The 27,018-nt window shown below is 39.7% G+C and overlaps 1 protein-coding gene across 2 annotated transcripts; it reads right to left on the minus strand.

Moving 5' to 3' along the window:
- Positions 1 to 684: 684 nt before the first annotated feature.
- Positions 685 to 25,991, minus strand: ttc39a (tetratricopeptide repeat domain 39A). 2 transcript variants are annotated; one of them, XM_080474124.1, is made up of 21 exons: positions 25,731 to 25,991; positions 24,134 to 24,184; positions 23,910 to 23,960; positions 23,488 to 23,541; positions 17,217 to 17,321; positions 11,586 to 11,717; positions 10,285 to 10,325; positions 9,994 to 10,061; positions 9,848 to 9,912; positions 9,641 to 9,740; positions 8,118 to 8,183; positions 6,880 to 6,988; positions 6,725 to 6,792; positions 6,573 to 6,632; positions 6,039 to 6,200; positions 5,694 to 5,785; positions 5,003 to 5,123; positions 4,285 to 4,396; positions 3,964 to 4,078; positions 3,207 to 3,323; positions 685 to 2,899 (listed from the first exon to the last, which is right to left on the minus strand). In XM_080474124.1, exons 1-21 carry the CDS (start codon positions 25,778 to 25,780, stop codon positions 2,785 to 2,787), a joined length of 1,854 nt encoding a protein of 617 aa, XP_080330250.1. In that variant the 5' UTR covers positions 25,781 to 25,991; the 3' UTR covers positions 685 to 2,784. The 2 variants fall into 2 exon arrangements, with proteins under 2 accessions (XP_080330250.1, XP_080330251.1); XM_080474125.1 differs by lacking the exons at positions 23,488 to 23,541; positions 23,910 to 23,960; positions 24,134 to 24,184; positions 25,731 to 25,991 and adding an exon at positions 20,375 to 20,537.
- Positions 25,992 to 27,018: the final 1,027 nt, after the last annotated feature.

Below are 27,018 nucleotides of genomic sequence, written 5' to 3' on the forward strand. Positions count from 1 at the left end.
CGGGGAAGTAACCAATGAGGTTTCGGTTACGCTCAGGAACCTCTTGGTGACAGCCAATCAGAGCCGTGATGACGTGCGCTTCGCTGAAAACATAAACACAGAGCTCGAATCGATAAATGAGGCTTTGTAAGTGCAATTTCTGCTCATTCCTGTTTATCCCAAAGCTGGCCTCAAGCTATTTCTCTCGATCTCACACTTTCTTTTCTTCACCCGTGACTGAATTGAAGTCCCTTTTGTGTATTTTGAAATAAATATGGAGTGTGTAATCTTTTATTCAATATCCCTGGTTGCCATGCGATGAGCCACCAGGGCAAGAGTCTGGTGGATAGCAGAGCTCATTTGTTTTGGGATTTATTCCACTTCATAATGTACAATTTGGGCTGCATGGTGGAGCAATGATTTGCACTCTCACCTCACAGCGAGAAGGTTGCGGGTTAAAATACTTGTGTGGAGTGTGCATGTTCTCCCTGGGTGTGTGAGGGTTTCCTCCCACAGTCCAAACACATGCATGGATGTTAATTGGTGACACTAAATTGCCCCTAAATGTGAATGTGAGTGTGTGTGGTTGTCTGTCTCTGTGTTTGCTCTTCGTTGCTCCACGCCCCTTAACGGTTTTCGATAAAATGGATGGATGGATAAGTTGTGTAATGGCAAGTCAACACACAAAAAAGACAAGACAAAACTGGAATGTTTAGTTGCTTTTCATTATTTCATCTTAAATTACAACAGAAACATTCGGTATGTACAAGAATGTAATTCTGCTCAGTGGTAGCCATGCCCAGGATCATACGCAGCTTGAAAACATTGCAAATGCCACTGAATTTGGTTAGAATATTTTTTGGGTACACATGTTAAACTAGAGGCTAAAAAAAAGAAATATTAGCTTGACTATTTATTAAAAAGTAAATTGTTTTTGTGACTGGAATTTTCAGGAAAGCAATTGCTGTTAGAATGATAATAATAAGACTGTTATTTCCTCCACCATTAAAAAAGAAAGATAAAAAAACGAAAGAAACTGGCTCTTACTCATCATCTTCATCAAAGCTACCGCTAATCATGAATAAATCAGTAGTGCTCTGAATTCAAACATGAGACACCATCTGAGTTTGTAGGTGCTGAATTCCCTGTTACAAGTACAGAGCCTTTCCAATTACTTAAACATTGATCTAATCATAAGTAGTCCCTATATCATTGATACAGGACATAAAAGACAAACAGGATATTCTATAGGTGTTTTTTTAGGACACAGCACTGAAACTTGAGCAGAGGAGGATGTTCTTGAAACAGGGAGATTGTAGTGGTTGTGGGTCAGAGCTCCTTCACCTACTAAACATGCAGCAGGCAAACAAGCACGCATCCTCTCACTGGTCATTGTGAATGGCCTGTTTGTTTAGGCTCAAGTGCTGCTGGAGTCTGTCCCACACACCAGTAGGAAAAAAGGAGGAAGTCTGCCTTTCTAAAAGACACATTCATCTGTCCTCTTAAAACGGGACAATTTGTGTAAAAGGTGCTTTTTGCAGGATATAAATGTAAAGAACAACTCTCTTCGCAAGTTTTACAGTCTTTCTTTTTCTGTATATTCTGGAGAGTTTGCTTGGCTGGCTAGTTTTTACACACAGTTTTTACAAAGCTGTGTGCCTTTTGATGTAAATGTTCACACATCAGAATTTCAGATGTGATAGTTCTTCAGAAGGACACAGGATACGAATATTCCATTATAACAAACGTGTTTTTGATTGTTTCAATACATTTTATGGAAATTAAAAGAGTTAAAAAGCAAAAAAGAGTAAAATCCCCAATTAATGCTCACTTACTCTAACAATCCCACAAAATCAATGATTATGTTGTGAAAAAAAAAGAAACTCCACAATTCAGCATTATTATCTATTTTGTTCACTTTTGTATTAATTGAGAATGTCAACACCTTAGTGACAAATGCCAATCATCTGCAATGTTGTGTGATTGCATCGTTGTACCCCATTCATCATCTTGTTCTCCTAATTCATCCTTACAATACATACAACCTGTAAACGAGTACTTTGGTGACAGGAGATGTAATATCGGCCTTTTATGGTTTCTTTGTCACTCTGGCACAGGGCTCTTCATTGAAAATAGGAGCAACAGAAATTATTCTGATTGTATGTGCTCGGACAAAAAAACAAAAAAAAGCAATACCTTCTCATGTCAATTAAACAAAAAGTGGGAAGGTTTTGAACCAACAAGGTGAACGACTGTTGCTGGCTGAGAGGATTTAGTGTCGGTTATTAAGATGAGGGATGTGTGGAACTCCAGCTTCATCGTGTACGACTCCCCTGTATCACGGGACCCGGCCCATTTTTATTCAGACGTATAGTGTAGATAATCTGAAGTATGGAGAGGACACAAAGCTGACCTTGATTTCTACTCTAGTGCACCCTTTATCAGTGGGCAAAGTGCAAGACAAATAAGCCTGCTAAAAGCAACATTTCATAAATATAGGCACATTTTTCTATTAGTCTCTAATTTAAACCACACATACAAGTGAAGTTTTTTGTAACATATCTCTGGAAGAGGCAGAGCAAATCTGCTTAGACCAGTCAAGGCCACAGGAAGATGCAGAAGCCCACAAGGTTGACACACTCGAGACAAAAAAAAACAAAAAACGTCCCTCTTCCCCAATACTTGAAATAAAAAAAACAAACAAAAAAAAGACACCCGGCCAGACAGGCGGGGCATGTCTGCTCTGAGTTTTGCATTGTGGGACTGCAGAAAGCTGTCTCTGTCCAAGTGTGCCTCCTCTGTCTGTTATTTGCCGGATTGTACGTTAATGCCATTCTCCCCGGTGCCCTTGGCCTTGTGCAGAGCAGCCTGAATACGGAAGTGTGTCCGTGACTCCATTGAGTAGTTTTTATAATTTTGCCTGGAACAAAGAAAGACAACTCATTTATAACCATATTGGGACAAAAACCTAAACCAAAATAACAGAAACAATGCACAATGAGATTAAGAAAAACAGTCATTATACTTTTCAAATATGTATTAAAATGATCTAAAACTACAAAAATGAATAAAAGAAGTTATATATCATTGGGAATACAATTCTAAAAAGTGATCGCTTGAAGTTAAAGGTTTACGTTATGTACACAATAAACATTCTATGTTCTTTCATTTGAAAGTGTCAATGTAAAAGGGAGTAACGACCAACTAGAAGTTTTTAGGAGACTTACTTTGCTGTTTCTAACAGTTTGATAGCTTCATCTCTTCTACCCTGCTCCAGACAAAGCAGGCCATGCTCAAGGAGGGCATTGGGAACCAGGTAGTGGTCATACTTGATCTGAGTCTCACTGTAGGCAATAGGGAAACATGGTGGCACAGGTCATTCATTGGGAACAAATATATCTTTCTCAAAAGCGTACAGGCACATTGGTTATACAAGGACACCTCTCTTTTTTTATTTTCCTTTTTTTTTAAAGGAAAATAAAGTAGTTTTCTTTGTTAAGGTGATTGTCTTCAGACTTAATATAGCAGTTTGTGCATTTCAAACTGCAGAAATCCTTCAAGTGTCACTGTTTTACCAAAGGCATCCTCACTGTTTGGATTTCACGCTAATATATAATTTTACTTGCCTATGAATGTAGCTCGCTTTCACTACAGCTTCAAATTCACTCTTGTGGCTCAGTGTTTTGTTGCCCACTGAAAAGAGTGCGACCCACAGTGGGCAAATTAGGAATAGCAGTTAGTTCCAATTGATAATTGGTGATTGGTATTCTTTGTAACCTTTATTTAAATATGAATCAATGTAAATAACATAATCCTGACATTTGTAATTCTTTCTACAGTACAGTTTATAATGTAGTTCTACGTAGGTCAGTCTTGACCCAAGGGCTGCTCGTTTAACATCCCTGAATAAAGAAATGTCTGTTTTCCTCTATTATCTCTGCAGTGTACTTTACATGACTGTGTGTGTGATTGGGGGAGGCTTACTTGCAGAGAACAAGGGTGAAGTAGTGTTCAGCTTCGTCTCGGTGTCCCAGGTGTTTGAGACAGAGACCCTTCAAGAGGCTCAGCAAACACTGATCGTCTATGGAGAACTCCGTTCCTGTCAGAAACAGAAAGAAACACACAGATGACACGAGATGTAACTCTAACAAACTGTTTCAAAGCTTTATTGATTTACTATACATTATATTCAAATTAGAAGCTAATATTGAACATACATAGCACAATTCAATTCAAGAGGAAATAAACTTTCTCTTATATTCCACCAGTGTCTTGTCTGTGAAAGTAGTTAATTGTTCATCATACTTGGCATGCTTTCCAGTTTAGCCTGCGCTTCATCCAGTGTTTTCAGCATGCCTTCCGTCAGGTCTCGGTGTTTTCCAATGACTGTATAGCCGTTCCAGATGTACATCATCTCCTAAGAAAACACACATATTTCATGCACAGCATATGATCAGAACCTTTGTATTGATGAAACTCAATCTCAGATTATTTTATGTGACAAAGCTTGGGCCATTAACAGCTTTAATACAGGTATGTCTCATTATATGTGTTCTAGATTCATAAAACGTAATGGGAGTGGTTGGTAAATCCAATCAATATCTGCCGCAGCCTGCAATATGCACAGTACAAAGGCCTATATCATTACCAACTGAAAAACAGGCGCACAGACTTTCAAATCCACACTGGCTTTATCCTGTCAGAAGTGCTGCAGCCTCAAGGGGCAAAGTCAGACATTTTAATCAGACTCCGGAGGACTCATGAGGATTTTGCACGTTAATATCAACCTGAATCACAACCTTGTTGTATGACATAATGTAGCCAGTGAGCAGTTGTTTATGCAAATGGTCAAACTAGTAGAGCTCAGTTCCTTGAGCTCAGCGTTCCTGAATGTATCACAGTCAGCTTCTTGCCGATGAGTGGAAATCTCGTGGCACGAGCTTACAGAGCGTAAGGGGACAAACAGCTAATAAAACTTTTTTGAAATGCAACACCACAGGCAGCAGCCCAGTTCACAACTGACCAGTGGAGGAGCAGGGACAGGAACAGGGTTTTCTGCAAAGTAGCGGCGAGCTTTCCTGATTGCAAACTTCTCGGTTGGCAATGACTTTCCTGCTATTTTCTGCTTCAGACCCGGGACCTGCCTGAAATATAATGCAGAACAAACATAAACAAGGCACGAAAAGTCTAGAAGAAAATCCTATGATACTAGTTTGTTGCCTTTATAAAAAAAAGGTGTCACATTTGTAAATACAATTAGCTTGAGGTCGTAGTACTATTGTCATACTATCGCCTCACAGAGAGAACATGCCAGGTCCAAATCTGGACTTGGAGGCTGTTCTGAGCACAGTTTGGCCGTTTCTTCCTGTATGGGGGTGTTCTCCACTGATGAAACAGTATGGAAGTTTGATGTATTTCTGGGATGAGCAGATAATGTTGTCCCCATAATTGTGTGCATCATGACGAAACATTTGTGTAACTTTAAGCCAGAAATAGAATTTAATGTAAACAAACAAAAACAAAAAAAGGACAACATTGTCCTCAAGGCTGAAAATGATATAATAACACCTCATGTAAGGTTGATCTTATTGACCAAGGACAGTCCTACCCTGAAGATGTCACTACGACGTCATTATATAACTGTCACAGTTGCATACTCATCTCTGTTTCACCCTGAGTGTCATGAGTAATTTCAGTAGCGTCTTGGTTTGTACCTGAATAGAGTTACTTCAGTCTCTCCGAAGGTGAGGCAGTCGTCCTTAGTCAGCATGCTGAGGTAGGCTGCTTTCATATAAGCATAAGTAGCCTGAGGAAGGGGAAAATGTGGTTACTATTGCATTCTCCACTTTCTTTTTATAAATGAGATGAGGACAGAAACAATAAAAAAGCGCACCATTGGCACAAACACAGCAGCCACTTTGTCTTAGGATTTCACTAAGATGAAAAAAAAAAAATCATCTCCATTTGATTATATTAATAATTTTTTGACCTGTTTTATCAGGACTGCAATAAATCCCGATTTGCATTTGCCACATCGGCGGCACACATTGGAATCCCACCTTGGACCAGGCATTCTCCTTGCTGAGAAGGTCAGCGTAGAAGTAGGCCATCTTCCAGTGCCTCTTGTATGTGAAGCACCACATCAGTTCCCAGTAGCACATGTGATGGAACTGCTTCCACTGCTGCTGAGCCTCGCAACACTCCTCAAAACGCTTGATAGCCTGACAGAAACACACGCACAAAACACACAAGGACTCTCAACTTCTCATATTTACCCAGTTACAGGAAGGGTGTCTAGTGAACACCGGCCACGTATGTCACAGGTCAGAGAAAAGCATAAATTAATGGAAATAAATATAAGCAGGAAATGAATGATCCTTTATTCGTCTCGCAAAAAATGTACCCAAAAGCAAATTTGTTCACATCTGCCTGTTACAACTCTTTACAAAATAAAAAAAAAAAGAAGTCAGTTTGTTATTTTCAAAATGTAACAGGAACTGACATGCCTAACTGTATTTTAGTCATAAAATAAATATATATACCATAAGAAAAATATGTGGGACAATAGGGTGGACCATGAGAAAGTTACTCACTGCATCCAAGTTGCCTTTAATCTCTTCTATTCGACCAGCAAAAAACAAGAAGATTGATCCCTGGAAAGATATACAAAGGATTATGTTTTGGCAATTTCGAGTAAAAAAATTTATAAATCAAGACGAAAATACAGATTCTCCCTTTGGCAAACCTTTGGATATTTTTTCAGGTAAGGCTGAAGCAGCTTCTCTGCATCGTCAACATCTCCTTCTCCAGTTCCTGTGAAACACAGTCAAAAAGAAAACCATCTCTGTTTTTCATCTACGTATCTGCTGCATATTTGTGTGAATATTTCCCATTGCTCACCTAGAATGAAGCTCATGAATGTGTGATAACAGAGCAGCAGCATGTTACATAAGAAGGACCTAAATGTGCTTTCTGAAGATCCCTCCTGAAGCTGCTGGAGACCAAACTCCTGCATGAACACACACACACACACACACACACACACACACACACACACACACACACACACACACACACACACACACACACACACACACACACACACACACACACACACACACACACACACACACACACACACACACACACACACACACACACACACACACACACAATACAAAATTAGGCCATGGAACAAAGCAATCTCCCAGACAAGCTCACGGATATAAAAACACTGACAAAAAGAAAAGTCGGCTAAGATATTTAGATTTTTATGCCTTCCTCTGCTAACCCTGCCTACCTGTAACCGTAGCTCGTCACTAAAACATATCCATAGATAAAAACACAATGGCTCATTGATAGAGACCGTCACATTTGTTCCTGTAGTTACACAACTTTTTTGGGGTTATCTACAATCAGATTTAGGTCGCCACCCATGTGCTTGGAAGCACACACAAGCACAGACTAACATACAGAATCCAAATTCAATTTATGTCCTGGATTTGCTGCTCAATACCCAGGAAGACCATCACACAGAGACGACACTGCTGATGTTTGCATTATTGTTCTGGGTTCAGTCAGGGTGTGCTGGAGGACAGACAGTGTCTGCATGTCTGCCGGATTACCTTCAGGCGTTCTGAGTAGATATTAAAATCTGGTTACTATGCAAAAGCCCTTGCTACAAGATATGTAGAATAAGCAGGCAGGTTTTCTGAATCAACTAGTAGATGAATTTGTCATAGCAATAATACACATGCAGAAACGGCAATCTATTTGTGACTGACCACAAGTAGCAATGCTGTTACCTTAATTAAGTAAGGACAAAATCATGAATAGTTCAAATACCAGAGAGTCAAAATCTGGAGACATTATAATGATCTGCATAACAAAAGAAACTTAATGTTATTATCCCATGTTTCAGTTCATTATCAATCATAGTCAGATTTAACAGTGAAGCCCTAAACAAGTTGTTCTGTAGTCTTACAGATGATTAGTTACGTATTCACATAGTTCTCAAGTTGTATTGGCCGAGGGAATGCAACACATAGAGCAAAGGAATACATCCCTGTGCCTAAACTTCTCTGACGAAGTGTCACTCAGCCTGAGATGCCAGGATCTCACATCTCTAGAGGACGCACCTTATTCCCAGTGAAACCAACAAACTCCAGTAACTTCAGCGTTCGGGTGGGCAACATGGAAATCATCTGCAGGAAAAAGACAAACAATGGAATTTAAAAGCAAATTGAACAACTTTTATTTGTACTAAAAGACACGCTTGTAAGCAAATACAACCCCTAAAATTTAAGTGTGTAAAATTATTGTGTTACATGAAAAGCAAACAAAAAACTGCATGTTTAATAACCACATTTTCCAGACTATTGAGTTCACCTGAATGTAGGCCGAACCAGCAAAATTTAAAAAGAAAAAAAACAAGGCCGCACTTGACACAGAGAGAGCGACAGACTCAGAGAGAGAGAGAAAGAGAGAGAAAAAATAGAGAGAGAATACTCTCCAAGGGTTTTATTTCTGTTGATAAAGTATTTTATCAGCTATTTGCTGATAGTGATTAGGGCACGTTTTGGAGAACTAGAGGCGCTCAAAACAGCATGAATCGACATACAGAACTAGAATCTGGCGACATGAAGCCCGTTAACCCGTAAAAATCCATAAATTAGCAGCATCATTGTATTAGTGTAATAGTGGCAGGGTTCAAAGCCTGTGAAAAAAGTAGTGGCTTATAGTCTGGAAATTACGGCACATATGTAGAGTCTTATGTTACGGTCACCTTGTCCTCTGTCTTTACATGTCTTTCTTTATGAGCATTCAAGCACGTTGTTACATTGGATTAGAAAGAGGCTAAAAGGTCATTTCAACACAACCTATCAGCGTAAAGGATAAGTACCTGACCAAAATATTTCTCACTGCAGAAGAAACTTATCATGAGCAAATACCTCGTTGTGAGCACAAATGAATATGGATAGTATTAGAAATTGACACAATGGAATAAATGACGCATCATCTCATTCTACAACAAACACAGTGTGAAGAGAAGGGGAATAAATTGACTCGGTCCAAAACCAAATACAGCATTGAAGATGACAAGTAAACTCAATGAAGATACTAAAATGGAGCTACTTGTAATGTAACTCTAAAATAATAAAAAGCTAAATGGACATTAATTCACAGAGACAGCATGTGCTCATTTGTACAGTGAGGTTGGTCCTCATTTAGCCCGTCCCTAAAGGAGCAGCTGATGAGCATTTCGGGGTTTAGAGAAGAATCACAATGAGAATAGTCTTTATTCTCATTGGTTAAAAAAAAAAAACAACTAATAACAACAACAAATATTATAAGTGCCATCCATGTATGTTCCTCATTATAAATATATAAAGAGGTAGAATATTTTTCAAGTCTATTTAGATTTTTTAAATGTACTCTTCAGTTTATAGCTCTGCATAGCCTGATCCCTGGAATATTCAATATACTAATGAAATGAGTCATTTCAAAGGCTCCCTGGCTGAAACTTGTTCACGGCTGTCATGTCATTTTTATATTAACTGTTGTGTAGTGCTTTGAAGCAATGGTTTTAAAACCTTCTATATAGATAAATGTTATTATTGTGAGCATTACACAGAAGGTTACATTCAGACTTCTTACTTACGAGATTGAAAGCACCCACTCCCAATTTAACACCACCTTCAAAATGGCCATGATTGTCACCGTGACTGTATCCAGCGGACTGGAGGACAGTGTGAAGCTCTCTAATAGGGGAAGAAAAACAGAAAACAGGTAGTAGAAACATATTAAAAGAGTGAAATTTTTCAGAAAATAGTTAAAAATGTCAAAAAGACATTGAAAAGATTCTTACTTGTATGTTTGATAGCTGTTCCTTACTTTGATTCCTCCTTTGATGAAACTGATCATGTTTTCATCCTGAGGAAAGATGAGATCAAGTGTGAAGTATGATGAAGTATTTAAACAACCCCAGATATTCTGACTTGTCATTGCTCTGACCTGAAGGAAGGTGAGTGCTGCCCTCTGCAGGAGGCATTCCGCATAGCAAACCTCAGCATGAAGTTCGTCTGAGGTGAAAATTATACATTTATCTTCAGACAGCTGGAGAGCTGAAGGCGCCAGGCTGCAGTACGCATGCGCGCTCTTTAACACTTTATAAATCTACTCCGTGAAGTCTCACATTCACTAACGCTTAGAAATTCACACATACAAACCACAAAAATATTATTAAAAAAAGAAAAATACACATAATGACAGTTTAGTTCATCACAGTGAATTGATGTCACTGACCTTCCGTGAAAGTTTTGGTGAAGCTTGACTTTTTGCGGTGCCTGGTGGAAAAGACAGAAGACACCAGACCATCAGCAGATGAAAACATTCACTGGTTTCTTCCTGCAGAGCATTTCTGGTCACTGACTCTGCCTCAGTAAAACAGGATGATGCCCCGCTGCAGAATGAAGTTACTGCGAGAAAACGTGCCAGTTGTGCATTCAATTTCCAGTGTCGTCACAAACGTATCAAGGAGCGCTAAAGAGTCTGGGTGTCATCCTCGACAACTCACTATCATTCCAAGCTCACGTCAATAACATCACTCGGTCAGCCAACGTCCACCTGCATAACATTGACCGCCTTCGCCCCTCCCTCTCACCCAGCAGCACTGCCTACTAGCCCACGCCCTGGTCACCTCCCGCCTGGACGACTGCAACTCCCTCCTGTCTGGTCTCCCCCTCAAGTCCCTTCATAAAGTCCAGATGGTCCAAAACACTGCTGCCCAGAACTGATCTGCCAGGTCTGCTTCCTCTCTCAGGCTCACTGCCCCTCCGGCCGACATGGCCACCATGGGGTCCCGAGCCTTCAGCCACTTAGCCCCCAACCTATGGAACCCTAACCCTTTATAATGGGAATAAAATAGAAAAATATCTCCATCACTACATAAAAAAAATTTAACTACAACAAGGTTCACACTCTAATTCAGTCTTTTCAACAAATTATACCAAAACTATATTAATATGAGCTGCACAGTGGTGTAGCGGTCAATACCCTCGACTCACACTAAGTTTACCTATGGGCCTTTCATATTCGTTATATTTTTCTTAAGGCCTGTTGAGCATTACAGTGTCTCTTTGGGCTTGCTCTGTCATGAACGGTAGACATCCTGCTCATTGGAAAAGGTTGAATGGCGATTCTCATCACTTCAGTATAGAAAAGAAATCACCCCATGTTTGTTGCCTCATTTTATTTTTGATTTAAACAAATAAATATCTATCCCCATTAATTTATATTACTTGGTAAAACCATCAAACTCCTAAAACATCAAGCAGACTCACCCATTCCTTCTGTCTTCTTTCAAATGGCATAAGTCAGCAAAATACATTTTAAGATACTCTTAGACCTTGGTAATAAATTGAACAGGTGAAAGTGCACAATAGCCCAACTGTCAAACCTTTTTCTCTTGTGAAATACTGAATTTACAAGCATGACATTTCTCCCACATTGTGTCTTCATAACTTCAAAAGATAAAAAAAAACTTCTGCTCCTGACTCTACTTAAAGGAACTAAAGATGCTCCGTCACCGGTCATGGAAGTCTCACCGCTGACAGATGGCTTGTGCATCCTTCATGGTGTTTCCTGCAGCCACGATGTGCTCGGGGTCAAAGGTCATCATAGCCTGCATTTCTAAAATGGTGGCATAGGTCAATGCGTGGTACATGCTGTCTTTAGCCCTGTGAATAAAAGAAAATAGACAAAACAAAATATTTAGTTTCAGCTCCACAGCTCAGGCACATTTAGATTAAAAGAAGATGGAAAAAAATATTTCATAAAAGAAATTGTTTCTGTTCATGGAAAAAAAACTAAATCACTTTTATAAACAAGGAGATCATTTATGCAATGAGCGAGGATGGGCATAAATGAATTCACAGACAGGCACCCCTGAAGAACAGGAAGACCAACTATCACCATACAACAAAAACGAAAGCAAACAGTGTCTATTTATATCTGTACTTGGTGGTAGAACACGTCACACACCCTCTACTTAACCAGAGCTGTTCTATGGGTTTTAATCTGATAAGGTTTAGATGTTAGTTTCGCACATTTTTTGGGAGTAGCCACACTGGTTGAACTAGTTTTAAAAATGGAAACTTGTGGTACCCGTTTTAAACAATTAGCACTTCAGCTAATTAATCAACATAAATGAGATAACAAAGAAGAACTACAACAGAGAAAACATCTTCAATTAGCTGCCCCACTACAGTCAGTGTTAATGATTGAAATATGTTTATGTATTCTGTGTTTACCTCCACATTGTACCTAGAACCCATATGGATACACAAAAAGTGCACATAGAGAATCCGAGTACAATGGTTCTGTGGAGGTGTGTAGAGAAGAATGTTGTTGGTCTGCATGTCTGCCACAGTTTGACTCATGTGACGAGTCTCTGTGATGTGATACTCTGACGCGAAAACGTTTTTTTGCTCAGTCACGTACAATTCATTTGCTTTAAGCAGATTGCCTGCTCCTGTAAACCAAATATAAACAAGCCACCACACTTAAAATGGCTTTAGTGTTAATGTTATTACCACACTAGACAGAGCAAAAAAAGTCATGCGCACATTAAAAAGATTTAATCCATCAATGAGATTGAAGTATTACATCCATGCTTATCTGAGAGGAAACCAACCAGCACATCATTTTTAAATCCCCCAAAGTTGCTCTTCAATGTACTGTATATAGATATCATCCCCCTCTCATCTTTGACATGACAACTTTATGAGTCATAAAATAATGTGAGTGTAGAAATTGATAAGTCCTTTAGTAAAGCAGAAGTGAGATTGTTTACGAAGCCTCAACTGCTAATTCAACCAGATAACAAAGTGCAGTCAGAGAAGGCGGAGGAGCGTCGAACCGGAGCTTTTCCGTCATCGCAATTTCTAACATTATGTTGGACAATAGCCCAACATGAGCAGAGAAAACTTCAAAGACACTGTGAGGTCAAATCACAAGTGTTCAGCCGTGCTGAAAGAGGCTGGGATTTAAACAATTTCACCTATTTTTACGCGAGTCTTCGGCACATTAGACCTAAGTGACACTAAGTGAGTGTTGCTCCTCTGATGCTCATGTCAGTCTGCCACATTTCTTCACCTCAATGTTCTCGACACAAGGGAGGAGTTTCTTTGTTATTTCTGGGGGGAAAAAAATCATGTGTGCAGACACACCTTGTACAGAGTTCTTGTACACGTGCACACACACGTTAACGACCAGGAAGTGTTGTCATGACGAGAGCATCACTTCAACCTGAGCTGATCAACGAGCAGCAGCTTTCTCTGGTTTAGATTGTGATTACATAGTGAAACTGTGTCGGCGTTGTAAGCGTCAAATGATTAAGTATCGGAATTAAGAATAATATATTATTTATCGTCACAAAAACCTATGGGAGGCAAAAGCAGAGAACGCCAACTAAAAATGATCACCACAACTCGGTGAGCTACTGTCGTGAACATCATAACTGTGAACATTGGCATGCCCGTTTCTGCAAGAGCAGAAAGGAATGGGGCAGGACCGCAGTCAGATTGCTCTGTTAAGGCTGAGCATGGCTTCACTGCATGTTTGAACAGAGAACTGGTAAATACAGCCAAGCCCGCTGTTGGATCGCTCTGGGATTTGAGGGCTGATCAAGAAAAAAAAAATAAAAAATCGAAAGCACTTTGTCACGTTGCAAATGACTCTGCAGCTTCTTGTCTCAAATGTCTGAACCCAACAATACAGGAGCAGAAGTTATGTAACACCACCTGAGTTAGAAAAGTGATAGCGACGGCTTCAGAACATGTTGACATCGGACTGCGTGCACAGACCTTTACATTTGCATCTACCTCTTGTAAAGTTTTACAGGAACTACACTGACACTGACATATTGAAGTATCCCCCCCCTAAAAAAATAACTGATATATTTAATCCATCATTTTAAATGTTTATTGATTGATATGGAATCATGTTCCTCTTTGCACGTGAGATTGAGTCTTGATCTGAAGAGTACTGAATCCAAGTTGAAGCACAAAGAGAATTCAGTATAAAAACTTTCCATGTTTACAGGACAAGTTGGATGATCCCCGTGAGAGGGAATAGCTGACTGGGTCCTATATATAAGAGAAATATGTAGCATGAAGTGATGCTCGACACTAAATATAGCCTCAGCTGATTCGCAATGCCAGTCAGTAGCTGGGTCTTAAGATACAAGAGAATCACCCCCCCCCAAAAAATAGATATATTCACGAGATACAAAATACAAACCAAGAATATGCACCAAATACCAAGAAGCACTAAATTATTGACTTGATATGACAGATGCCTTTTCAGAAGCTGTTTGAAAGACTCAAACTCACAAAGCATTCTTACTGCAGTGTTATTTGTAAGGTGGTTTTTTTTTTGTTTGTTTGTTTTCTTGCAGCTGCTTTGTGATTGTCACTCCCTGTGACAATCTTTCTGTTGAAATACAAGAAATACTGTTCAGACTTGTGTGGAGCTTCTTCCCTCACAGGATACGCTTCAGCAATCTTTGTCCCGGGTTGTTTAAGTGGCTTTGTCACATAATAGTCCATCCTTTGTGTCTTTTCCTGTGGCACACTCGGCAACTTAACATAAAGATTTCAATACTGACTACTTAGATCAAAAAATATCTATCGGCAGCGTTATTAAAATATTTTTCAGGAAAAAAAAGAAATGTCAAGGATTGTTGTCTTCTAACTTCACTGAAAGTGTTTAGAACACTATGAATGCTATGTAGCCACAAATGCACCGTGGGAAGCTTGTGGCAATAAAGTGAATCAGTGGTGAATTCAGTAAAAAAAAAAAAAAGCTTTTTCTCAAATATAGATGACACATTCATCCAGAAAATGTGGCCAATCAATCAACTTCCCTTCTGGGATCAATAAGCAAGTTAAACCCAGTTCTTTTAAAAACAACCTGCATCTAATGGAAAACAAACAAACAAACAAACAGAAAAGAAAAGATGTACAAAGGATTTGTCTTCAGGAGTATTTCTCAAACCCTACACACTCAAAAGATGCGTTTCTTTTAGGTTTGTGCTGAACAAAAAACAAACAAAAACACGACATCATTGAATCTTGTCTACCTGTAGATCTGTTTTGTGAAAATAGAGAAGGTTCCATTCAATCCATGCTGTTAGTCACCATTTCAATTCAATTCAATCATCTTTTGTACGCCTTTATCACACTTGCGGAGTGCTGAAGCCCGTCTCTAGATAAAAGCCAGCTCCACCCTGGACAGGTCACCAGTCCATAACAGAGCAAACACAGTGAGCATGCACACACACACAGAGGACATTCAGTGTTTCGGGCGAACGGGACTGCCGTGGCTGCCGGGAACATAGTGTAGACCGAGCTTCACCTGTGTCAGGAAACCCGATTCCCCAGAGAACACCCACTCAGGGAGAACACGCAAGGGAGAACTTTGGAAGGTCACTCATGCCCAGACTTGAACCCGGGATATTTGGGCTGTGACAGAGGAGTGCTAACTGTTATATCATCACGGCAGCCTTCACATTATCTTGATTCAAGCTCAACCATCTTTCAAAACAGCTCCAACTAAACATGCTTAACTTGAAGGCAAGGGCGAATGTAACATAAGAGATCAGGACACTGATATGGCTGACAGACTGTCAAGCCTCAGCTGGCAGCGGCTGGAGGTGTTTATAGAATAAATTAGATCGGTTTCCCTCCAGGGTGAAATATGTGAAAAAGTCTAATTTAAACATTGAAGCATATTATCTTTTATGGGCCGACACTCCACTGAATATTTAATCTGACTGGTGAAATCTGAAGAAATCCCATCAGTCAAACAGATCAGCAGTTGAGAGGGAGCTGCTAATGTGCTGTACTGTAAATCCAGCTCTGAACAGACTAAACTGGGCCAAAGGAGTGGTCCACTGCCCGAGACATGAGAGACAGAGGGGGGAAAAATAGCATCGATGTGATAAAGGTACTGATAATACGTAGGGGACAAAGAAGAAACTTGATGACCCTGTGTGTTGGTCTACAAAGCTCGAGGCAGGAGCGTTAATCTGGAGAGGGACTTCATGTATCTTAACTTACAGAGTCGCCTGATGTAAAATATCAGCTTGCTCTTATGTAGTCACAGAAACCTCTGTGTCCTCCTCAAGTGTGTGACAAACTGGAAAATCCACGCTTGGTCTGTTACTGAACCCACAATTTTCTCACTATGAGGGAGGAACGCCAAGCACTGCACCAACGGTCATCAGGTTTTAATTTAAAAACGTGCATCAAATCAACAAAAGTAGGTTATCTGATGAGTCTATAGTGCGGGCAGTTCGGTGGGAGCTTCAGCAGCCAGGTGTTGGCCTCAAAGCTAAAGAAAGCTCCTCACAGCCTCAGTGATAAATGGGACACAGGAAACTTCACATGTGGTTTGTTTATTTACCTATATTTACTAGAAGTTGATTTACTCCTATTTAAACCCAAATGTTTGTACTCTTTACAGCTTCAAAATTGACTCATTACTTGTTAAAATCTATGATGGATAACTTGACATGAGAGATAGGACAATAAACAGAACAGCTGCATCGAGGCAGTGTGAGATAGAGTTTTTGTGTTTGGCTGTTGTGATCGTCACGATTCAGAATTAAAGTGAAAGGATCAACGTAGCTGACAACATCAGTTCAACACAGACGTTAATGAATTCATGAGCGACATTAATAGGATGCCAAAACTTTGTGTTTCTCTATATACAGTATATGAGTTGTTCTCAAATGAAACCTTTAATGGTGATGATCTGTGCCTCTCGCACGTGGATCACAGTATCAAAGACAATATTTAGTTTTATTTCATGCGTGTGCACATGACATCACTTTATTATTCAAGTTAAAAATTCATATTCAGTTTGTATTTATGGTAAAAGTATAACATTACCGGACCTGGACAACAACAAGGATGCCGATTTTATGTGTGTGTGTGTGTGTGTGTGTGTGTGTGTGTGTGTACCAGTTTTAATTTAGAAATCCTACTGAGGCGACGGTGATCCAGGACGTGATTACATCTCCCCCATAACAAAAGAAACTACTTGTACTATAACATGCACATCGTGCCGTTTCTCTCTCCATAATGTCGGAGAAAGCCAGAGCAGAGCTGTGTAAAAGGCTTTGACTCAATATATTGTTTACTGAAAGCAAAAAGCCAGGTGAGTGCTCTTACTTGGATCGGAGGCGGGCCAGCGCCCCCTCAAAGTCATTTCTGTGGAACATATCCAGGGCGGCCATGCAGTCCTCCAGAGACAGCGACAGGCTGGACTGTGAGTACCTGCACAACCAAAACAAACGACGAAGCTCAATTATAATAAGCAGAAAAAACATCATCCAAGGTAGAGATTTCACAATAACATCTGCTCATAATCAAAAGGGCAGCTTCGATAGCTGATTGCAATAATTAAAATAAAATAAAATTAAATCAAATTAAACAGACAGCTGTTCAGGTGCAACTCAAAAAACTACAACGCAGTAGGTAAGTACATTTTTCCTATGATTTATTGTGAATGAAACATCCATATATTTTAGATGTATTACACATAAATAAAAATGTCTCCCATCTTTGCTTGTTTTATTTATTTCAGTTTCTAAAGAATGAAAAACCGTTACAGTACTTCACAAAAATTCCAGTATTTCATCACAGCAGCTTTTTTTCAGCGGCCGGAATGATCACAGGTCATTTCTGTTATTTGAAATATTCAACATTCATAGTATAATGAATATTATTTCATTCATTGGTTGCATCTTTATGTACATGATAGAAACAGAAGCTCGGGCAGGCTGCTCCAGCCAGGCAAATTACCTCGAGGGGAAACTTTTGCTGGTAATGTTTCTATTTGCAAGACACTGCAAAATTACAAAGTGAATTAGCATAATTTACATCCCTCACTTCACTGCCTACATTTTTTATGAAAAAAATTTAAATATATGAAAACAAAAAAACTGGTTCTAGGATCCCTGTTGAACAGAATCTGTCCTTATGCATGAAGAACAGATGCTCTGAATGACTGATGACACTATGATACTGTTGCTCTCGATTCATTACATGGTGCACATGAGCCTCACGTGACGAGTGTAGAACGAGGCCAAACTGAGCTGAAGTCATGACATAGAATCCTATACTATTCCTCCATCACGAGGCTTCTCCGCCTGTGATCACACTCATTTTAAAAGTAATTCTTCCCCCTCAAACTGCCCTCAGCACGAGAAACAGATAAGAGCTGGCTTAATGAGCAGAAAACAGATCAGTAAGTGGCTGACAGGAGGGTTATGAGAATGTTCCAGAGCATTAAGTGAGGTAATTGTTCTCACTACATTATAACTCATTTGTTACACTAAGAGACAATATTTCGAAAGAGATTTCGAAAGAAAAAAAAACGTGGCACATTTCACCATGCCTTTATTAAAAAGAAGCTTGGAGCTCTGTAATGCACTGTATTGATTCCCTGGGCAAAGCAAGTGCTTTTCATTTGTATTTAATCGCTCTCACACCACCAGCAGTCAGAATCGCCTCTCATACTCAAACTGCAGGACGTCAGCTGCAAGCATTAGGCAAACACAGAGGAATCGAATGGAATAGCAGAAAGTGTGCAAACACAGCTACGACTAATGTGTGTAAGAGCAGTGACTAATAGACTTTACATTCCTGTCCATTAGAAACACACTGGGACTTTAAACTCGTCCCATACACGCCACCCCCATGCTAAAGCAGCACACACACACACACTGGTGCTGCTCCGCCTAATGACATGCGGCTGACTGTCGTGTTACCATATGATCGGCAGCAAGCCGAGCGCCTTAAAAACAGGACAGAGACGACCGAAGCCACATAAACTAACAATTGTTTGATCAAATGAGATTTTAAAGTTTCTATTATTTTTTAAGGCACATAACATTTGCAGTTTGTTTACTTGTATTAAGTTTGTAAAATGAGAATATTAGATGAAATGATAAACCAGGTCATCTGATGGAGAATCTGAAGCTCATCTGGCACTAACATAATCTAGATTACAACCAATAATAAAGCCAAGCGTGAGGTGAGCAAAAACAATTGAAGGTATCGTATAAACATTTATGACTGTGATCATGCTGGAGAGTCACATGTCTTTCTACAGTGGACGCCGTCAATAAAACCAGTTTAACCAGAGCTTTCTCGAGAGGTAAAACAGCAGCCACACACTGGATAACAACACCCGTTTAACTTTCGGTCCTTATATCAAACAAATCTTCAGCCATTACATTCAGTCCAGGGACCTTCCCTGAACCTCCACTTGTAAAAAAACAGAGCCACTACGGACTGAATTTAGCCAAACACTAATTTTAACCTGAAGTCTACAACTAAGTTGTGCCCTAAAATATTTTAAGTTCCAAAACTTAAAAGCCATGTTTGAGTAAAATCACTTGTTTAAAGATGGCCCAGCTTCACCCCAAATTTTGACCCGTGTGATGAAAACATGACGCTTTATCGAGCATGAAATCAACCCACTGTGAAAAACAGAACAGATCTCGCCTGCATGTTTTTATGTTTTCAAATTCTTGCTTAGATCTAAAGAACTGTCATCAGAGGCACTTCCCTGCTGCCAGGGTTAGTAAAGCATAACAATCAGAAAGTATTTGTTTCATTTCCTTGAAGTTGGAAACCAAATGAATCGTCTTGGCTGACAGGAAAACAAAGTTTTCTCAAGTGTACGCCTGATAAAATGTGAAGCCTGAGGATACGGAAAAGAAAAAAAGGAAGCCGTCATTCATTATGCCCACAATATAAGACTGTGTCTTTTAAATGGGAGGAATACATGACAGTTTGAGTGTAATGAGAGAAAAGCCCTGATAACCACCACAACAGGGAGACTTTGTTAGGTTCAGGATGTGCACAGCCCACATTGTCCTGATGATTTAATTGAGTTTCAAGTCAGCAAGTCAGAAATTCTGTCTTAATTTCTCCAGAGGGGTAACTTGCACAATGATGATCACTATCAGACAAATGCACACACATGCACACGCATACACAAAGCCTTGGCACACAGCGCTTGCTCTTGAACACACTCCTGCAAGTGCTCATGTGAAAGCACCCAGCACCCAGCACAACAGTGACGAAGCATTAGTTTATCGAGTGTGGTTCACAGGGCTTTCAACACATTCAGTACGGCCGGTGTAGAATGTTCAAACGGCTCACTGCATCGACCGGCGACTACAAAATGAGCAAGTTTGTCCACATGCCTGAGTGTCACATTCAAAACACATTATGATGACAGCAAAGTAAAAGGAAACATACGCACGAAGCGTTCAACAGCAAACACACGTCATCCCGACATGAAGACAGTGTCTTACCCGTTTGGCAGAGTCTCTTCCTGTTCTGACATTTTCATCTGGCAAAATGTTTGTGTGTGTGTGAGGAAGGCAAGACAAACAAAAAGAGGCAGATGAGAGAAGGAATTTGCAGAAGAAGAGGCAAGCCTGAGGCCTCCTCAGTCCTGCGGTATAATGATCTGTGTCTCTCTCGGTAGCAGCAGAAACAAGAAGAGAAGCAAAAGGGCAGTGTGGTGAGAGAGAGAGAGCCAGAGAGAGAGAGAGGGAGAGAGAGAGAGAGAGAGAGAGAGAGAGACGAATGAATGAGTGAGTGAGTTAGTGAGAGAAGAAGGGAGGGAGGGTTAGGATGTAGCAGCAACAGCAGCTCTTAATAAGATTGGGATGACTATCACACGAGTAGAGAATGCAGTCTATCTGACTGACTGACACACACACACACACACACACACACACACACACACACACACACACACACACACACACACACACACACACACACACACACACACACACACACACACACACACACACACACCTTATGGCATATCATACATATTGCAGTCTCTGCTCCTATTGGCCCATGCTGAATCGGGGGCGGTGCTAACATGACCTACAACTCACTGCCTGAGGTTAATACTTCAATTCATTAACGTGTTAAACGAGGAGGGAATGAGACAGAGCAGGAGAAATGAGCAGCAATCAATTTCAAAAATATAACTTTTCTAAGTGAACAAAAACAGTGAGGTTTTTTTAAAAGATGTGAGTAAAATGTGCTGTTGTGCTGCAGGGCGAGCTGGCGCTCTGGGGTGCTGCAGAGGCAGAGTCTGAACACTGCAGAGCTCAGAAACGGAGGACATCGATGCTGCACTTCAGCACAACAAGACTGAACTGAAGCCATGAATGTAATGTGGGCAGAGTGCCACAAGCTACAATGCCAGATCACTATATACAGCAGATTGTCATACAGTTACACGTGTGTATGTGGGGGTGTGTGTGTGTATATGAGTGTGTGATTGTGTGTGAGCGAGAGAGAGAGAGAGAGAGAGAGAGAGAGAGGGAGAGAGAGAGAGAGGGGAAAACACCATCAGGCGATATCAGAGAGGACTGACGTGACTGGCATCTCATATGAGCAGTTTAACTCAATATTGGTAATAATGAAAGATGCGATGTGCTTCATAAGTCATTCTCACAGTTTGCACCGAGGCATCTGACTGGAAAACCACAAGTAAACATTTGGCTTTTTATGAGTGGAGCTACAGTAAGGCTTTAGTTCAGATAAGTTCTACTTACATCTGGGCCTTTTATACCCTGACAAGAGAAGGAGTCTGAGAGGGAACAGTCGAACACATGTGAAGATGACAATAAAACGAAATGACAATAAATTGACATATATCACTATTATTTTGTAATTACTCGAAAACCCTAAAATCTCTTGATTTAAAAAAAAAAAAAAAAGATGCAAAAAACATATAATGCTACCGTTGTTCTGCTTTTTGGACTATCTACTGACTTTTTCATGATCAGCAGGTGACATATTTATGTATCAAATGAAAACTTGTACTAAAACAACCCGAAGCTCGTTGACGTTTTTAAACACAGAAACGCAGATGTGTTTTCTCCTCAGTGCTGCAAATTGTTGAAAGTTCTATAATAAAGTCTCATAGTTGGATTGAAAACTATTTCCTCTCAGAGGGAAGCATTAAATGCAAAGTAGCTGTGCTCCGAAGCAAACACACACACACACATAGTTTGTACCTCTGCTGACACCAAGGCAGATAACGCTCATGTGACCGCGTCTATGTGCTCATCATATATGACATATTTATTGCTTACAAACGCAGTCGCTGCAGCAAAGCAGCTCAATCGACCGCAGACACATGAGGGGAAACATATTTTAGAGGTGCTTTCATCTGGATGTGAGGAGACCAGACCACTGGGTCATGGGGTTAAGGGAGTGAGAATTGATTTGATACACCAGGAAAGCTTATGGAATAGTTTTCATAGTAAATGTAAAACAATAGACCTGAAACGTCTAAAACCTGTTACGTACAACACAACAGTGAGGTTTTTCTGTAAACGACCACACATGAGAATACACTTGATTCTTAATTGAGCCGTCAATGTGAAAACAAAAACCATAATCAACTGTGCGAAGACAAAGAACCTTCTAATGTTTTGTGTATTTTTACTTTTATAGGTCATTTTTGTTAAACTCTGTATTTTTACTATTACTTAAGTCAGTTTTTTTTTAAGTATTGTACTGCCCAACATGTTCAATCATATCATATCAGTAAAAATGCTAAAAATAAAAAGGTAGGTTTTACTTTTACTTGAGTACATTTTTAGACTGTAATTTTATTTGTACTTGAGTAAAATTTTGCCAAAACAATTGTAATTTCACTGAAGTATTATATCTTAGTACTCTTTCCAGCTCTTAGAAAACAATGATATAGCAGATAAACAAAAGGAACCATCCAGGACAAGAAAAAGTTGTCAATTATGGACAACAAATTAAATGAATTAAATCCTATACTGTAAATAATAGTGGACAATAGAATGCATACGGTCAATACTAGACAGGCTGTAATAAATAGACTATAAGGTTTTATGTAGTTTCTTGTCGCAGTAACTTTTTCATATATTTGTTTAAGGTCACGATATCATCTTTATTTCAAAGTGGGCAATAGTCATTAGAAAGCCTGGGAAACGGGAAGGTCGTAATTAGTAAACATGCATGAAATTGTGCTACGAACTAAACTTCCCTTTAGAAGAAAGTATATCTATGACGAACTGATAACACAGCCACGATACTTGGCTGTTTCTCTCCAACAATTTAAACTCGAGCTCTGAGGAGCAGGTGAGGCATTCGGCATGAGTTACCCTGGCGTTGTACTTTGATTAAAGCTGACTACTGTCAAAAAGCCCAAGGCCAACCCTGAAGTTACTTCACTGAGACGATATCCAGCTTTGTAGTAGTTATGCTATATGACATTACAATTCCAAACACTACATGACAATAAATTACGTTACATTATTTCACATTAACAATGACACAAATCCTATTACATTACATTCTGACTGCGTTGTGTTGTGTTGTGTTGTGTTGTGTTGTGTTGTGTTGTGCCTGGTCTTACCCATTTGATGGATTTGTTGAACCCAGAGCATCTTCATTGCCTGGGAGCTGTAACCTGAAACGGAGGGACAGAATCGAGTCTGTTTAGAGAAAAGAGGAGAATCTGGAGGGATGAAAACCCACTGAAAGGCCAGCTATTGTTGGAGCAACTTGATCAGGAAAGCCATAGAAATGTGAACACTGATATGTGTGGACACTCCCTCGCTTCTGATTTTTTGACAAAGCTTTGTTGATTTCTCAAGATTTTATCAACTGGACTTTATTGAACTGGACTTCCATGAGATCAGACCTTTGTGGGGCTGTGTCTTGCTGCAAAGTTTATGAATAAGTAGTTAAAACAGTGCACGAGTAAATAAATGGAGAGTTTCTCAGGAGGACTTTTTTAATGGTCTTATAATCCACTTTGAATGTAAAGAGACTCACTTGAAGTTTGTGATGACTGGATCCAGGTCTGGGCTGTTTATGATTGACAGCCTGAGATCGACGATAATAAAACATCAGTCTTAGTGACAGTAAGAAAAATGAAAAGACTGAAATGCATGTTATTAGCACCTTGGGTTGGGTTAGGGTTCGTTAGTTTTCTGTACTCTCTCACAGACTTTTGTGAAGCAAACAAACAAACAACGGAGTGCACAATGTTAACGTACCGACTCGGGGAATCCGGACTCTCGGGGGTGTCACTTGCTTGCCCAGCATCCCTGTGAAGAGGGCAGAGGTCAGCCTGGAGCCAACATAAGAAAGTCTATCATGGTGGTGTGAAGGAGATCAGCTGTGACACTGGCAGTCTCCGCAACCTTAAAACACCACACAAGTCCAACATAAATTGTTTCCAATCAAACTGATGCAAGCGCCTAAAGAAAAGAAAAAAAGACATGTCAATTCATGAGGAGACTGAAGGAAAATAACACGCTAAACAAGCTTCAACACGCTGTTATTACCTTTACTTTGCAGCTGATGACTTATCTAATTATAAGGAGAAACTGCCAGCAAGGGAGACAAAATGAAATGCAGCTGCTGTGTTCCGTTGGTTTCAACTAAAAGAGCACGTACATTGGAGTAAAAACACAGAAGTATCATAAATCCTTCTGAGATTAAAGAATAAACTATGTACTGTCGGTAGTTGCTGCTACAGGTCAAAGTTCAGGTTGAGACAGCTCCGATGAAACACTAGTACTAGTTAGTACTGACTCATCAGTGTTTCGGCAGCCAAAACAAAAGTGAAGCTCTTCCAAAAGGTCAAATCTGATGGATCCTGATTATTTTGTTATTATTTATTTATTATTCAGTTTTGGAATTAAAGGATTTTTCCAAATAAACTCTTATGAACAATTGACAGTTTCAAAGGACTCACTTTGATTTTACAGCCAGTTTCTACAGGGAAAGTTTCTGATTCATCCTCACACTTGTTTACCAGAATGTGAGAAGCATCTATGTGTGACAGTAGATATTTTATATTGGTACATTAAACCGAATGACTTTTATTGGTACTGCAATCAAATGTGTGTGAAATGTAACCAAAAGGTTTGAGTTGTGATTAAAGAGAACTTGTGTTTGTAATTGAAATATTTTTTAAGTATTTTTATTTTTTTTTAAGTACTTTCACTTGCAATCGAGTACAAGTCAAGTCGGAGATTTGAAGTACTCCACCAGTGGTACTTTTACAGCATTGCTGTGTCACCAAAGAGGTAGAGGTGAAAATCACAATGGGAAGGAGAGAAATAAGATAGTTTATCAAGAAAGAAAAGCATATTAGAGCAAAATTATACAAGCACAATCTATATAATGATTAAAAAAGGCAGGTGGCCAAAGAAATTATATTAAAAAAAAGAAGCTATTTCTATCGTGAGCTATAGTCTCTGACAGCATAAGCACAAGTAAGCAAGTCATTATCATGTACTTATCTAAATTAAAATCCTGAGTGAATGTAATCTTTCCTGAAAGGAACAGCCTGTGAAATGTGTCTTGTCCTGCCTGACCACGTCAGAGGTGCAATGTTGTCTAACAGGCTGAAGCCTTCACATAAACTAAAGCTGCTGCATTGTTTCTGCGCGTGACCAAGTTATTTGTTGTGTTTTTCTAAACGCAGATTTATTGTGTGTCACACGTGAGCCGGTTCAGACTGTCCAGGACAGGCTGGGCTCCACACTGCGGTGTCACCGGTGTCACATCTACACGATACACGAGTCCAACCTGTGGAGCCGCAGAGAGACGAGCACCGCCTCCTGCAGGCTCTCCTCTACTCACTGTCGGCTGTCTCTTCTCTTAAAGCTCCGCTTCAAACCGAGAAAACTCATCCCACCGCGCTGGGGGTCCCGGACCGGGCGGCTTCACACGGCGGGCATGGATGGACAGATGACCGGCGGAGGAAGAAGAGGAGGAGGAGGAGGAGGAGAGCAGAGCGGCGCCTCACGCTCACTTCAGCCGGGCTGCGGTGCAGGGAGAGCGGCTGCTGCTGCTGCTGCTGGCGCTGTGCTGCGGTGAGCGTCTTCCTCCTTCCTGGTGTGGAAAGGTGTGCTGCTCTCATCGCCACAATAAACACTCTGGTATTTAAATGCACAGGAATGCAGACGCTGCCTTCACGGCCCTAAAGCCCTCCAGATCGCAGGGAAGGTTACACAGACATAGAAAGTCTCCTTACAGCAAAAACACAATTAAATGTATTTAATATTGTTTAATCTGTAAACAGCTAATAACATGAATGTCCTCTACAGACAATAAAGTTCGTCTCTATCAAAATTCTATCATGGTGTACTTTTAATAAATCGCACTGTTTTTATTGTGATTATTTCAAAAACAATTTTCATTTCATGGATAACTCTTCTGCAGCAATAAAATAATTTAACATGAGTGATTACAAAAATAATTATTTTCTGATAACTGAACACTTGCATTGAGGAACAAATAAATGATGCATTTGTATGATGAATCTTTGTCGTGACATTGATTGAGGTGGCTTGCCATGCCCCCATCATCAAAATAAATACATTTCCTCCCATTTTCTGTTTGATCATTTTAAGTATAGTAAATAAATATTTAGATTTCTTTTTTGAAATAAGTGAAAACCTATCAGTCGTGCGTGATTTCTAAAATACTTGAGGTATTTATTAACAATGATTGTCTAAGTCAGCCACATTTTAGAATATTCATCAGTTAAATGCATTTATTAACTGTCAAAACTCTGAACTGTGAAACATCAGAGAGAAATTGTGACAAAATGATAAAGTTTTTTAAACATGCTGTGATATTTCCTGAACTGATCCGACTTCTTTCACCATTGACAGTGACAATAATGAAAATCCATCGTTTGCAAAACTACATGTTTTAATATTTATTCAGTTTCAATTAAATGCATTACATATTCTGGCCAAACCGCCCATTATCGATTTATTTTTCTTACAAGTTAGAAAATACAAAATAAAATACAATTGGCTTAAGTTTTCAAAAAGCCTTTATGGGTAAGCCCAGAAACATAAGTGGTTCTGAATTTGTAAAATCTGCACCATCTGTACAAATGACAATACCGTGTGTGGAC

This window comes from Lipophrys pholis, assembly GCF_963383615.2.
Source record: "Lipophrys pholis genome assembly, chromosome: 10".
Lineage (NCBI taxonomy): Eukaryota > Metazoa > Chordata > Actinopteri > Blenniiformes > Blenniidae > Lipophrys > Lipophrys pholis.

What these genes read in the sequence shown, in the direction of transcription:
- ttc39a (XM_080474124.1), bottom strand. Translation starts at nt 25,780, where the DNA reads ATGAGTTTTCTCGGTTTGAAGCGGAGCTTTAAGAGAAGAGACAGCCGA. An exon ending in TTGGTTTCACTGGGAATAAG is followed by an intron (nt 6,989 to 8,117) that starts GTGCGTCCTCTA and finishes GTGTTCATGCAG; the next exon opens with GAGTTTGGTCTCCAGCAGCT. An exon ending in TTCACCCTTGTTCTCTGCAA is followed by an intron (nt 3,324 to 3,963) that starts GTAAGCCTCCCC and finishes TATTGCCTACAG; the next exon opens with TGAGACTCAGATCAAGTATG.